Raw genomic sequence first — 15,558 nt, forward strand, 5'->3', positions numbered from 1 at the left:
CAGGATGGTCTCGATCTCCTGACCTCGTGATCCACCCGTCTCGGCCTCCCAAAGTGCTGGGATTACAGGCTTGAGCCACCACGCCCGGCCTATCTCATTTATTTTTAAAGATCAATTAAATATCCTCTTTGAGTATGCTTCCATAAGATAATTATCTCCAGATTCTACAGCACAGAGGAACAGATGAGACCCATCAATTTCAATTTCAAGTCCCTTTTCTGTACTTGTTTGCAAGTAGAGATGACCCCCGGACCACATTTTTACATTGCTTTTGTCAGCCATGGTGAATCCAATTTAACACATTCAAGTTCAAGTAAGCTGAGGACTAGGACTAAGTTTAGCCCACATCTACAATCTTTGCTTTTTTTTTTTCCCAGCTGGGATCGGCTAGTTCTCAAGAAGGAAGCAGAGAAAAGTTAGGCCAAACAAAAAAATAGGGCTGAAGGCCTGACTGTCCGTAGGCTGATGGCACCCAGAGAGTGGTGCTCAGTAGCTCCGACAATGCTGCTGCTTACTTGGTGGCTTAAAACAAAACAAAACAGAAAACAGACGTGGCCATGACATATTGGCCCCTATCTGAGTAATTGATGTGATCAGATATTTCATAATACTATCAGAACTACCCGGTTCCAAAACATATCTCATAGTGCATCATAGGCCACTCATTCCAACTGGTTCTGAACTATTACATATTTTCCTTTTGATTAGACTTTTAAAAGGTGATTTCTTCCAACTTACCCTCTTTCCATAGGCTGAACAATTCAACTGTCCCCATATGAAAAATCTGGCTGCTTCAATATACTGAGATTTAATTTAGTGACTTGAGAACACCTGCCTAATCAATCAACTTTATTTAACCCTAACTAGGGAATATTTATGATATCTCCAAGCTTCAAATTAAAACAATCTTATAATGTATTCAATTTTATTCTACAGTTTATTAATAAAAATATCAAACATTAAGATTTGGAATAGATACTTTGTAGGACTTTATTAAACATCTCTTCCTTACTTGACATTTCTCCGCATTTGGTTTTCCTTGGCCAATTCTTTGTCCATTTTAGAACAAAATTTACGTAATCCAATATTGTTCTATTTTTTATGTATGTCCTAAAATAAACATTATGCAGACTCTTCAATATCTATATAAAATAGATCTGTTTAATAATAAAATGACTTGTATGTAGCCTTTACAAATTACCACATTAAAAGTGGAGAAGAGAAATTAATTCATTGTAGAGTGTTTTATGGTTTCTGTGATCACTTATTATATGTATAGTCGTTTGAGGCTTAATGTCTTTTTTTTTTTTTGACGGAGTCTCGCTCTGTCGCCCAGGTTGGAGTGCAGTGGTCGAGATCTCAGCTCACTGCAAGCTCTGCCTCCTGGGTTCACACCATTCTCCTGCCTCAGCCTCCCGAATGGCTGTGACTACAGGTGCCCGCTACCATGCCCAGCTAATTTTTTTTTGTATTTTTAGTAGAGACGGGGTTTCACCGTGTTAGCCGGGATGGTCTCAATCTCCTGACCTCGTGATCCGCCCGCCTCGGCCTCCCAAAGTGCTGGGATTACAGGTGTGAGCCACTGTGCCCGGCCTGAGGCTTAATTTCTAATGCTTAAGAGATGTTGAAAGAAATAATAATCTGTAATACACAAACACATGAATACATGTGGGATTTTAAAAAAATCATAATAAATCCATGATGTCAATGAACATTTGGCATGAAATAATAAAGGCTTAATATTTTGCTTTCAAGTAAAAGTACTACCGAGTTCCATATATGAGACAAATATACCCAACATGAATCTTTCTAACTGTTCTTTTTAATATATAAAACATTTTATAGACAATATTTCTTTTGTTTCTTTTTCTCATAAGGTCTAGATTATGGTTAATATCTCATGACACCAAAAGTAATACTGCAACAGATATTAAAGCATTTTTTCAGCCACTTATTCTATAAAATATTAATTGCAAGCTTGTGCATGTGCTGTATATATAGGAGATTAGGTAACTGAGTTCCTGCTCAGTTCCAAATCAATAAAAGATAATATGCAGAGCATCAATCATCATTCACCCTTCCTTTAGTGGAAGATTTTTAAAATATATATTTAAGCACTCATGGAGACAACACAAGCTACAGAAGATGTGAATAATACTTACCAAGGAAGGACAGGTTTTTCTCTAGAAGTAAGTCTCTCAGCAGGACTTCATGCTCGTGACCAATGGCACTGGGAAGTTTCAGTTAAGGGGGTAACACAGGCAGAATTATACCCGCAGGAAAATGCTAATACCAGGTCTATACTTTGAGACGAGATGAAGCATTGAGGTAGTTTGAGCAGCCATTTTCACCCTTAGTCCACATCTTTGAGGAATGACATCTCTACACACATCCCCTCATTTAAATAATTTGATCGAATTTTTCTTTTTCTTTTTTTTTAATAGAGACAGGGTCTTGCTCTGTTGCTCAGGTTGGAGAGCAGTGGCACAATCATAGCTCACTATAACCTTGAACTCCTGGGCTCAAGTGATCCTGCCACCTCAGACTCCCGAGTAGCAGGGACTACAGGGGTGTACCACCCACCATGCCTGGGTAATTTTTTTTTTTTTAGAGATGGAATCACACTGTGTTGCTCAGGCTGGTCTCAAACTCCTAGGCTCAAGTGATTCTCCCACCTCGGCCTCCCAAAGTGCTGGGATTATAGGCATGAGCCACTGTGTCCAGCTTTTTCTATAATTTTTCTATATATTTTGGCAAACAAAGATTTGTAAATGGATGTGCACTTTGTATTTTGAAAAGAAGGAGAGACATTTTAAATGTACTTTAATCTGTGTTAAAAATCTTTCAATTCAGCTGGGCGAGGTGGCTTGCGCCTATAACCCCAGCCACTCTGGAGGCTGAGGTGGAAGGATCACTTGAGGCCAGTTGGGTAAGGCTCCTAAAAAAAAAAATTCTAAAAAAAATTTTTAAATTAAAATCCCTCAACTCAATTTAGCATACATTTATTAAGCACTTAATAGGTACCATAAAGAACACTAGGCAGCCTTTGCCCTAGAAGAATTCCTAGTCTTAGAGAGTTCTGTAAATCTTCTGTGAATTCACATTTGTCATCAGGCCAACATTTAGAAACTTCTTTGTTTCACTTCCAGTCGACTGTTGCGACTTGCAAGCCAAACAAGTGACTTGTTAAGAATATATGTAATCTGCAGGAAAGACATCTTAGTAAAGAGCTGTGGATTGGGATGTGGGTACAGAGGCTATTTCAAGAGTCTTTTTCTCATGTGTGTACGTATATGCATGTATATGCATCTAAATAGATACACATATGAATGTATATTTTTTCAGTGCTTACTATGTGATAGACACTGTGTTAAGTGCTTTTAGTATGTTATTTTATCCTCATAATTATAATAATTATTTTATAGATGAGGAAACCAAGGCTCAGAAGGTACGTGCACAGGGCATACAGTTAATGAGTGGCAAAGAAGATAACAACAAGATCTCTGCCAAGTCTATGTTTATGAACTCCATATAGCTTCTCAAAAGTATTAAAATTATGTCATAATTGATAATAGCTAATATTTCTTAAATATGATACATGAAGTCTTTGTGCTAAATACTTTGGGATACCATCTTACAATAGCCACACAAATAGATACTATTATTAGTCCCTCTTTTTTCTTTTTTTTTTGAGATGGACTCTTGGTCTTGCCCAGGCTGGAGGGCAGTGGCACATCTCGACTTACTGCAACCTCTGCCTCCTGGGTTCAAGCAGTTCTTTGGCCTCAGCCTTCTGAGTAGCTGGAATTACAGGTGCCTGCCACCGTGGCCAGCGAATTTTTGTGTTTTCAGTAGAGAAGGAGTTTCACCATGTAGGCCAGGATGGTCTCAAACTCCTGACTTCAAGTGAGCTGCCCATCTCAGCCTCCCAAAGTGCTGAGATCACAGGTGGGAGTCACCGCACATTTTTACAATTAAGGAAAGTAAGGTTCAGGGAGGCTGGGGAATTTGCTGAAGGTCCCATGGCTGGTAAATAATGAAATTAGGAGTGGAACGTGGAAGTGCTGTGTATTTTCCAAACAGATGAGATTGCCCAAAGTCTGAAAAGGAGTGTAATCCTCGTCTAGTATTTCAGCTGACTCAAAAGCATTTGCATTTGGTAATAATTATGTGAGTCATTACTTTCATTGTCCTTTTCACTGATATCATCAACCTGGTCACATCACTCCTTGGCTTACCAGAGAAGCTGATTCTGATCGAGTTCAACTTAAATAAAACTTCTATGTTGTTTGTAAAAAAAAAACAAACAAAAAAAAACGCTAGAGAATTATCTTGCATTTTACCAAAATATACAGGTGAATACTATTTAAATCTTAGAATTCAAGAGATGTGGCCATTTATGTTCCAGCAAAACATGCCCTAAGTCATCATTATTGCCTTTTCCTCCAGTTGTCCCCTGCCCTTCAAGGCACATGGCTCTGCTTTTTCAATCTCTAAAGAGAAACAAAATAAAGGAACACATTTTTAAACCACAAAATTTCACAAATTTTCAGAGTCCATTGAAGACATTTGATGAATTACTCTCAATGATCTCTCATTACTAGGGACATCCCACATTTTAGAACTGAATTATTTACTTCTATTCCACATAAATGTGCTCTCATTTTTATTGTTGTAAATTATTTACATCTAAAATGTTGAATCATGAAACTGAGGTTTCTGATGGTACAGAAATGAAACCCACAGCATTTGAAGCTTCCTGCATCATTATCTTTCCTTGCTTCACAGTTTATGCTTTTGTCTGATAGCTGTGTCCTGGAGTCACACTTTGGAAAGTTGAGGTGGCTGATTTCTCACATTTTTTCCTTGGTGGTGGGAAAGGTGTAGGTGGGCATGGCTGCATATGAAAAAATATAGTAGATACCAAAAAAAAAAAAAAAAAAAGAGAAAGCACAATGATGACGTATATACTCTTTGCTAACTGTGCTTTCTGTGATGTCTTACTAGGAAATGACCAATTTATTTTATTCTACTTACACAAATATAACATTTTCATAATACACTAAGAAGGTTTAGCACCTATCTTATTTACCAAATGTGTGCTTTCTTTCTCACAACATGATGTAATTTACTGAGAGTAAGCAATGTAAATATTACCAAATTATCAGAAAAACAAACAGCACATTTACTCACATGGAAAAACAATAATTTTTATTTGGTGTGAAATAAAATAATTATTGCTGATCAGTCTAGGAAACATCTATGCAAGTGTATTTATACATTATATGAAACTGCTACTACTTCAATGCAAAGACAGAATCAGTTTCTCTGTAAACTTTCCAGCCTGTTTTATTTTGCATGATCAAAGCAATCACCAATTTGAAATTTTGGAAAGATATGTTTCTTAATTCTGCTTTGCTTGATATAAACATATATAAAATGCAAAGTCTAGAAAATAAAACTTATAAAATCTGTAGTTTTACTGGCAACAGATATCATGAAACTGCAAAAATTATAACCTAGTCAGTGAATGTAATTTATAGACATATGTCATTATCTTCATCAATTGAAATCATGTACTACATTAAATTCTACTGGCAGTAACACAGCCAAAAAAGGAAAGTGAATGATGGCAAAAATGTAAGGAAAATACTCCAAACAGAATTTATAATGCTCTATAAGCAAAAACACTTAGACTTTGTCTATAATAATACCTATTATTGATGTATGGCAGTGACCATGGGCAAAACTTGTAAATAACCTCACAAGCCATTTTCTTCGCCAGCAATACAGCAATCTAGTTTCCCGTAAGCATCTCAACTATTACTGAAAAATAGCCTCCTGGCATTTACAAAGTAGTTGACTTCATACTTTAGTCCATGCATACATAATTAGATAGTTATATTTAAAATCAATATGCAATCCTTCAAAAGACATTATGCTTTTAAAACCTTAACTTTAAATTGATTTTTAACTATTTTATGTGCTTTAAAATTAACATGTAATTCAACCCCAGATACTCTGAGATGGTGTTAGTTGTTATATGAATGTGCTAAACTTTACCAGTGTATCAACATGAGATTGGCACTCCTACAATTTCTAACACTATCATTAATTTTATACTGAATATAGAAGTACAATTTCACCTTGGTTTAATAAAAAGGTGAGCTTGGGATAACGCTGTGTTTTTACTAACTTAAGCTAGACTGGAGAAACAGACTTGGAAGATAAATACATAAAGGGCTATATCTTCAATACTGAATATTCTAGTAAGAGGGCTCTGTTAAAAGGTTATTTATCAAAGATTACTTATAAAGGCATGATTTTCTTATTAAAAATGTTACTGATTCTAAGCCTTTGTGAAGGAAGGTGGAATGTAAACACATACATGTACACAATTTGACTAGCAGGAGTTTCCAACAAAAAGCCTCCTGACTAGTAATTACTGAGTCACAATTCATCACAGTGCCATCCATGCTAACAAAATCCATACCAGGAGGGACATGTTTATATTATTAAGAGGGGTGAAATTCATGGACTCAGAAACTATTCTCATAAAAATTACTTATTATTTGCCATTTACGTAGTAAATTATTATAAAAGTAAATCTGATAAACGATTATCAAAAACCTTACTGTTGCCACAGTACTACTAAATTTATTGATTAATAATGTCCTACTATATGTAGTTACCGTCTGCCCAACCTTGTTTTAAAAAGTGAACATTAACTCTTTAGTAATCTCAATGTCTTTAATGAAAAGTGACTAGACTTCTGTTTTCACAACCTTAAATTTATTCCAGGAGGAAAAATTAACTTGATTTCTCTAAAAATGTTTATTAGGAATCCAAATGCCGGCTCAGATTGTAATCAGCATTTAAGCAATAAGAGTCTGTTGCCTTTAAAACGTGATGTCTCTGGAAGCATTTTAATCACAACCTCCTTTAACTCCAGGCTCTAAATTTATTCTAGTAAATTCAACAAAATTTGGCTCATTTTAAATGGAAATTTGTTATATTTTAAAAAAAATATTTCCTGGGATGGGTAGATACATTCCAAGACATTATGTTACCTGCCTAATGACTCTGTACCTTTAAACTCATTGAAAACCAAGCAGTTTGAAATAAGCATGTGAATGTGTAACTGCTGAACTGACATCTTCCTGTGGTCTATCTGATATTTCTTAAGCTGTAGAAAAGAATGGTCTGTAGTGACCCTCCAGTTGATTGAATGTAAAATAGAAGAGTATGAAACGTGTTTTGTGAAGCAGAACTTTATGTCAGGTTAAAGCTAGACACATCTCCACTGAGTCTAAGCTCGTCAATTGCGCACCTAAAATTTTATGGGAAAGGATACTGCTTGATGCAGTCCACCAGTGGTCCATAACAGCAGTCGTTCACAATGCACTGCAGACAAATAAGAAGAGGGGTCTGGGGTGGGGCAACTACAAAAACTATTACAGTAAACAGTATCCTAAAAGCAGTAATTACTTTTCTCTCCCCACTACCCCCCAAAAAGGAAAGCTATCAAAAGACGGTTCAGATTTAATCACAGAAAACAAAAATTGCATGCTTTTTATTCACTATAAAAGCAAGCTATTAAAAAGTGAAATGCTCTTCTTGCAAATATTGCATTGCCATTTATGGTGCACCCTGACCTCAGTGATAGTTTATGATGACAGTAATTAAATGAGGTTTAAAATCCTTTACTCGGCTAGGCAGATAACAGCATTGCCACTGAAAATAGACAGCTGTGATTAATACCTGATAGACCTGATTTGCTAGAACTCCATCTGGAATCTGAGAAGGGTCCCGTAGCATACTGTTTATAACAGACTTGGAGGCTGTAGAAGAAAAGAGATGAACTGTTAGCAGATAGTCAACATGCTTTTAATGCAACATGAGAAGTGACATATACCTACAAATACACAAACCATGAAAACAAAAATATGACTGGCACTAATCATTTTTTCCTTTTTCTATAATCTAACAGAAGCTTTTAATTAGACCATTTTGCCAAGTTTATAAGCCACATTGCCAGATTTGATGACGACCTAATTTTTCCAAGGTAAATTAACAAGTACAGACCTCAAGCACATGTCCCTTTTGTAGATAAATAAGCTTCGGAAAAGCCCATTTAGGGTAAAAAAACAAATCAGAAAAGAAAATATTTACCTTTTGCAGGTAGGCATTTTATAACCAAGCACACGTATATGAAGACTTTAATGAAGACAGGTCAGATTTGAAGTCTTTGAATCTGACCTGTCTTCACTCAACTCTTCATATACATATGCTTCGATTATATCAATTAAAATGACTTTCAGTCATGAAAGAATCTTCTAATTCTAAACCTTTCCAAAATAATTCTCATCAACTGCCATAAAATCCTATCTACATTCCACAAGTGAGGAAAGTAGGTAAAACTGACTGAATTGAGAGAATCTTAAATAAGGAAAATCTATACAGAGAGAGAGACACACACACACACACGTTTTCCACCCAAAACATGCCTCAACTTGCAAATTCAGTTGAACCCCAAGAGAACTGCTATAGAAGAAGAGGGACCACTAAGGCAGGCATCTGATGAAGGTGCTATAGCAAGTGACATCCTTTGAAAAGCAAGGTAGAAGATTCTGACCCCACTGCTCACTAGGCATGTGGCAGCCACAGTAGCCAGAATTCCTTTTCATGCACGGGAGAAGGGCAGGTCTCTAGGCTGAAGCTAAGTCAGGTGTTGCCTAGGAATAGATTATTTCAAGGCCTCCAGTGGAATTATTCACCACAATTTAGCAAAATGGCTTATGGTCTGATCCACACAAGCACAAATTAAAATGCATACTGAATAATTATCTAATTAATAAAATAAATATAGACCACAGATCTACATCATTCAAGTTCTGAGATAATTTGGGGTCTAGTTTGTTTTCTTTTAAGATTATGTTCTTTATCAAGCTCTATACTATAAGAACACTGATACATAAAACAAATGTTAGTGGCTGGGCATGGTGGCTCACGTCTGTAATCCCAGCACTTTGGGAGGCTGAGGCGGGCGGATCACGAGGTCAGGAGATCGAGACCAACCTGGCTAACATGGTGAAACCCCGTCTCTACTAAAAATACAAAAAATTAGCTGGGCGTGGTGGTGGGTGCCTATAGTCCCAGCTACTTGGGAGGCTGAGGCAGGAGAATGGTGTGAACCCGGGAGGCGGAGCTTGCAGTGAGCTGAGATGGTGCCACTGCACTCCAGCCCGGGTGACAGAGCGAGACTCTGTCTCAAAAAAAAAAAAATAATAAATGTTGGTAAATACTGTGGAAATATATAAGGAAATTACATCTTATTCACTTAAGAATAGTATTCGGTTTGCAAAGAAAGGAGTACAATTATTTTAATTACTGCCCACTCTTAGTCATATAACTGCATGCTTATAGAAATGCTTATGTGCGTAGCCATTTGTGAACATGTGTTTGCACTGTAGGTGAAAAGGTCATATTGAATCTCCAAAAGAGAACCACCCAGCTATCCTATCCAACCCTATCTCTACAACTGGCTCTGCAACCTTGGCAAGTTACATAGCTTCCCAAGTTTAATGCCCATTGCTGGCTGTAGAAAGTGAAAATACTGTTTAAGCTGACTACCTAAATAAAGTGTTCTCGTGTGGTCTCTAGAGAAAACAGCTAAAGCAGTATTTTGCTAAGTTTAAGTAATAGTAAGAATCAAATCAGACTTAGGCATTTACTTCATATAAACCACAGAGTTGGACTCAATTATTTCTGAAAGCAATTACCATTGATAAGGGGTACAAATATTGGGAATAGGAAACAATGAATCATCCTCTTAGAAAAGAAAAGCTTATAGCAGCAATAGTATTAAAAAAAGAATGTGCCTGGTAAACTCAGTACTCCCAACCTAATTCTAAGGCCTGGCCAGTCAGAGGGGACCAAAGCAGTTGTCCATACCTTTCATCACCTCAAGGGAACTCTCTCTGGCCTGCCACTCGAGTCACCCCATAGTAATGGCAGACATATTCTTTTATGTTGCCCATAATGCCAGCAGAGGCTCAAGGAAATAGCAGCACCTTCTCTGTATGGACCCAGTCATGGTACATTCCAACTCTCACACCCATGTGAAGAAGAGATCACTAATATGTAAGTGGCCATGACTAAAAATGCTATCCTATAAAAATTTACAGACCTCATACCAAACTATACACAAACTCATTGCTAAAATTATAAAACAAAGGCTGGTTTTTTTCTTAAAAAAGAAAAGGGACAAAACTCTGGGATATAAGAAAAGTAGGCCATTTATTTTCAGCCAAAAAAGGGAAATATCAAAAGAAAAAAGAAACTGATGACATAATTTTCCTCACAATATAAATTTTAGAACAGTGTTATGCTTATCAGGATTAAGAATCATAGGCAATAAACTTTTTTTAAAAAGTCTGAATATGTTGAATAAACACTATTCAAATGAAAGGAAACTTGCCAGAGGAAGTCAGTTGTTTTAAATGGAATAATAGTAAAAAGTGTACATTGAGTCTACATTCATTTTAACCTCAAAAAAATGTCGTTTCTCTTCTTGCAACCCACCATTTTTTAGAGCAAGAAACTTATTCTAGGAAGTCACTGCCTGTGCTGTGGACCTAGGATGCATCCGCCAAGCGCACACAGCTCAAACACTCAGGCTTCATGAAAGTGTGTTGGTGTCTCAAATCAAGCCAAATCAACCTACTTTCACACACATATTCTAAAGCTTAGGAACTGCCATCTCAAAGAAATGAATAATAACATGAACCAGAGAAGTAAATGTGATTGGACAACCTTGTCATAGCCCGGGCTAAGAGGCCTCAAGAAAGCCTGTGTCTTTTATGGAAGCTGTTCCTAGACCACCTCTGGCCAATTTGCATCTGGCTTTTTTGACCACACATGGACAGGATTCCTGTACTCCTCAACCTTTGGTAGAGGCATTCATTCTGTTGATTTCACACTTTGCCCCTGCCACTGCAGGATTACAACGAACAGGATTACAATTTTCTACAAAGTATGTACAAAGCAGGAATGTATGAGTCACTGGAGCTAGATTCACAAGAATAGGAGAGACCGGGTACCTGTTAAAGCATGCTACAGTAGCAGACAGGGAATAGGCAATGCCTGGATTAAGGCACAATGCCTAAGATTATGAACTTTTCATTGTGAAGTATTTTTAGCATAAAGAACTAATATAATAAACATCTGTGCACTCACCACCCTGACCTAACTTCTAAATCTGCAATAAATTTACTCTAGATAGTCTCATATTAATTTGTGTAAGCTCTTATTTTAAAATTTCCCAGTCTTGCCAGAGGTTCGTTTTACTAACATTTTCATGAGACAAAATGTTGGCTCTGTCGATCCTCTTTACTGTAGCATTTCTTCTAATTTCATTTAATTTATCCTTTATCATCATTATTTCCTTGTTTCCACTTTGAGTTTGCCACATTACTCTTTCACTATTTTTATAAAATTCATTTTCAATTTTTTATTTTAAAATACACTTTTCAAGGCTATAATTTTTCCTTTAAATTTTGCTTTGGTTACATGCCACGATTTCGTTGTCATTCATTTATAAATAGTTTCTAGTTTCCATTATTTCATCTTTGACCCATAAGTTATTTAAAAACATGGATTTCTGCTGTTTCTAATTTGTGATGTTTATATTAATATGCTTTGTTTTACTTTGTGTTTTTATATGTGATCAATTTTTGTTAATGTTTTATACATCTTCAAAAAACTGAAGTTCCTACTTTTCAGCTACAAGGTTCAGATATGTCTAGTAGGTTAAGATTTTAATTGTATTACCCAAATATTCTGTATCTTTGTTATTTTTTTTCAACTACATATGAAATAATCATCTACTACTACTGTGGAGTTGTCAGTTTCTCCTTATAATTCTGCCAATGCTTGCTTTCTGTATTTGGAGACTATACTCTTGGGTGACTGCACTCTCAATTGTTATACATAGACTTCTTGGTAAGTATATCTTTTGGCAAAGTCATGACTTTCTTTAACTCTAATAAAGGTTTTCTCTTAAATTCAGTATTACCTAGTGGTAATACTCCGGCAACACTTTTCTTTTGGATAGGATCTGCCTCACATATCTGGTATTCCATTTCTTTTTACTGTTGTTATTAGTTTTTTATTTTCTAATATTAATTTTTATTGTACTGATTTTGCCATTTCTTTACTTTGAACTTCATTGTGTCATTATGTCTTAGGAGTGATTCATAAATAGTACTTTGTTGGATTTTCTAAAATAAAATTTGAAAATCTATGCTTTTTTAAAAATATGAGTTTAACCCATTTACATTCATTACAACTGATACATTCAGGCTTATTTTTACTCTCTTATTTTCTGTGTTCTGCTAATCATTCTCTTTCCTTCTCCTCTTTTTTCCTTACCTTCTAGTTAATTAAGTTTTCTTTATTCTCCTTTTACCCTTTATTCCCTTGGAAATAATACATTCTACTCCCTCTCTCCCTCCCTCCCTCCCCTCCCTTTATTCTCTTGGGAATAATACCTTCTACATTGATTTCTCCCTCCCTTCCTTTCCCCCCTTCCTCCCCTTCCTTCCTTGCCTCCCTCCCTCCCTCCATCCCTCCATTCCACTCCCTCTCTCCCTCCCTCCCTCCCTCCCTCCCTCCCCTCCCTTTATTCTCTTGGGAATAATACCTTCTACATTGATTTCTCCCTCCCTTCCTTTACTCCCCTTCCTCCCCTTCCTTCCTTGCCTCCCTCCCTCCCTCCATCCCTCCATCCCTGTCCCTCCGTCCCTCTGTCCCTCCCTTCTCTCTTTCTTTTTTGTATTTTTTTTAGTAGAGACTGGGTTTCACCATGTTGCCAGGCTGGTCTCAAACTCCTGGGCTCAAGCGATTCACCCGCCTCGGCTGAGATTACAAGCATGAGCTACCGTGTCTGGCCTCTACAATGATTTCTTTAGTAGTTCTCTCAAAGAATGTTAAACTTTATCAGTAACATCTTTGCTGTTTTACATATAAATAACTTGAAACACATTCACTCCAATCAGGAAGCCTCCCTCTAATACATCACTCAGCTAATGAGCTTCTCAATGACTGTACTTCAAAGTCTATCTGCTCTTTTTTTACACGATTCTATCAGCCTCCATGTTATTGTGTCTGTTATTTTTGTTCAACAGTCTTGTTTGTAATACAATTTCTCAATTAGTCTCTATGATGTTAAATTTTATGTGTTGACTGGGCAATAGGGTACCCAGATATTTGGTCAAACATTATTCTTTTTTTGGCAGGGTCTTGCTCTGTTGCCCAGGATGGAGTGCAGTGGTGTAACCTCAACTTACTGCAGCCTCAACCTTCCGGGCTCAATATATCCTCCCACCTCAGTCTCCCTGGTAGCTGGGACTACAAGTGCATGCCACCACACCCAGCTAATTTTGTTGTTTTTTTTTTTTGTAGAGACGGGGTTTCTCATGAGGTCTTCAACTCTTGGGCTCAAGCAATCCACCTGCCTCGGCTTCCCAAAGTGCTGAAATTACAGGTATGTGCAACTTTGCCCAGCCCAAACATCGTTTTGGGTGCATCTGTGAGGGTGTTTCTGGATGACATTAAAATTTGAATGTAAACTGGGTAAAACAAATTGCCATCCCTAATGTGGGTGGGCCTCATGCAATCCACTGAAGGACTGACTAGAACAAAAAGGCTGGGTAAGAGAGAATTCTTTCTGCCTTTGAGCTGAAACATTAATTTGTTTCCTGATTGTGAACTCTAACTGAAACCTTGGCTCTTCCTGGGTCTCAAGCCTCCTGGCCTCCAGACTGGAACTACAACCAATGGCACTTCTAATTCTCAGGCCTTTAGCCTGGGACTGGGACTATACTATCAGCTCTCCTGGGTCTCCAGCTTGCCAACTCTAACTCTTGAGGCTTATCAGACTCTATAATTGTATAAATCACACACACACACACACACACCACTCCTATTGGTTCTGTTTCTCTGGAGAACTCTAAGAGTTGATTTCCATTTTTTCAAACACTCAACGTTTATTTAAATTTATCAACATGTTTGCCATATTTCCTTTTTCAGCATTGCTTCTTGAATCCCATTCTCTGCTTTTGGGTTCAATATCCTTGCATCTCATTTATTAGTTCTTTCATCTGAAATCCCTAAGCAGTAAAAATGTTTTAGTTTTGCCTTATGTGAAAATATCTGTACTTAGTTCTCACTCTTGAATAATAATAAAACATAGTATACAATTATAGGCTAAGGGTCATTTTAATTCAACTCTGGAGATTCTCCTGTCTCTTGGGATCTATTGTTACTTAAAAGAACTCTAATGTCAGCCTAAAATTAATCCCTATGTATGTAATTTGTCTTTTTATCTCTGATTACTTTTAATATTTTATTTGACATTCAATGGTTTCATCACTGTGTGCCTAGATGTGGCTATTTATATTTAGTCAGCTTAGAAATAGTCGTTTCATGAAGCTAAGAATATACGCCTTTAATCATTCTGAGTCATTATAGCTTTGTCCTCTATTCTCTCCTCTGAAACTCATATTAGACATTTGTTAGAAGATCTTATTCTATCCTCGATGTCTCCTACTCTCATAAAGTGTTTGTATTTCCCCTCTCTTCATCCTTGTATCATATTCAGGATGCTTTCCTTAGAGTTACCCTAGAATTCACTAAATGTTCTTGTAATCTAATTCTTCTAATTTTCTCCTGATCTTTTTGTCTAATATATCACTCAGCTAATGAGCTTCTCAATGACTATTATTTCATTTCTACATTTTATTTCTTTAAAATCTGCTTTCTTACAAAATTCTAAACTTTTATTTATTCAGTTATTTTTATTTACTCAGTTTATATGTATGCAAATATATAAAATGTTTAGATTTATTTTATACTCTATATACTTTGTCTTATAGTTTACAGTGTCATTTCCTTATCTCCCGTTCATGGTATCCTATTTTTCTTTCTTTCTCTCTCTGTCCACTTCTCCATGGTAACTGGGTTCCTCCATTGGCTTGTAAATTTTTACTGAGAGCTTATGTTCAGCAAAAATTGTTTGACCTGCAACATAGAATTAACCGTGACAATGTAGTTTCATGTTTAGTTTTGCAAAAACCAGTTTTATTGTTAATTTCTTTGCTTGGCCTTTCTGCAGTGAACAAGAGCATAAATTTGGACCCAAACCCACAAATAGTGCTGACTTACTTTTTTTTTTTTTAATTTTTATTTATTTTTATTTTTTTAATTTTTTTTTTTTATTATATATCATGGCCAAACCAGGTCCACTTAAGTTAATAGTATTTGGCGGTGTCACTTGGGCAGGAAAAATCACACATGCAATACTACAAAATCAGCTGGGGAGCTGTCTTGAAAGTGGAGCTTACAGGAATTCCAGCCTATTTCTAGCAAGAGCCCCATGGTGCAACAATTATGTTTATGGTACTGAAGGAAGAAGTAGCAAAGAGGAGGAGAGATATCAAGCATATAAAGACATTTTTTATTTTTTTTATTATTATACTTCAAGTTCTAGGGTACAAG

General features: G+C 36.5%; 1 protein-coding gene across 4 annotated transcripts in view; it reads right to left on the reverse strand.

Annotated features, from left to right (window-relative positions):
• LOC105504994 (chromosome unknown open reading frame, human C15orf41) overlaps positions 1-15,558 on the reverse strand; it is a 231,480-nt gene that overhangs the window by 108,035 nt on the left and 107,887 nt on the right. For all 4 annotated transcript variants that reach the window (XM_011932667.1, XM_011932669.1, XM_011932668.1 and 1 more), the window contains 3 exons: positions 7,762-7,841; positions 7,355-7,404; positions 2,163-2,230 (listed from right to left, as the gene is read on the reverse strand). In XM_011932667.1, coding sequence (XP_011788057.1) covers positions 2,163-2,230; positions 7,355-7,404; positions 7,762-7,841 — 198 coding nt within the window. The remainder of the gene's footprint in view (positions 1-2,162; positions 2,231-7,354; positions 7,405-7,761; positions 7,842-15,558) is intronic.

Source organism: Colobus angolensis, unplaced genomic scaffold (genome assembly GCF_000951035.1).
Source record: "Colobus angolensis palliatus isolate OR3802 unplaced genomic scaffold, Cang.pa_1.0 Scaffold97, whole genome shotgun sequence".
In the NCBI taxonomy this organism is placed as follows: Eukaryota; Metazoa; Chordata; class Mammalia; order Primates; family Cercopithecidae; genus Colobus; species Colobus angolensis.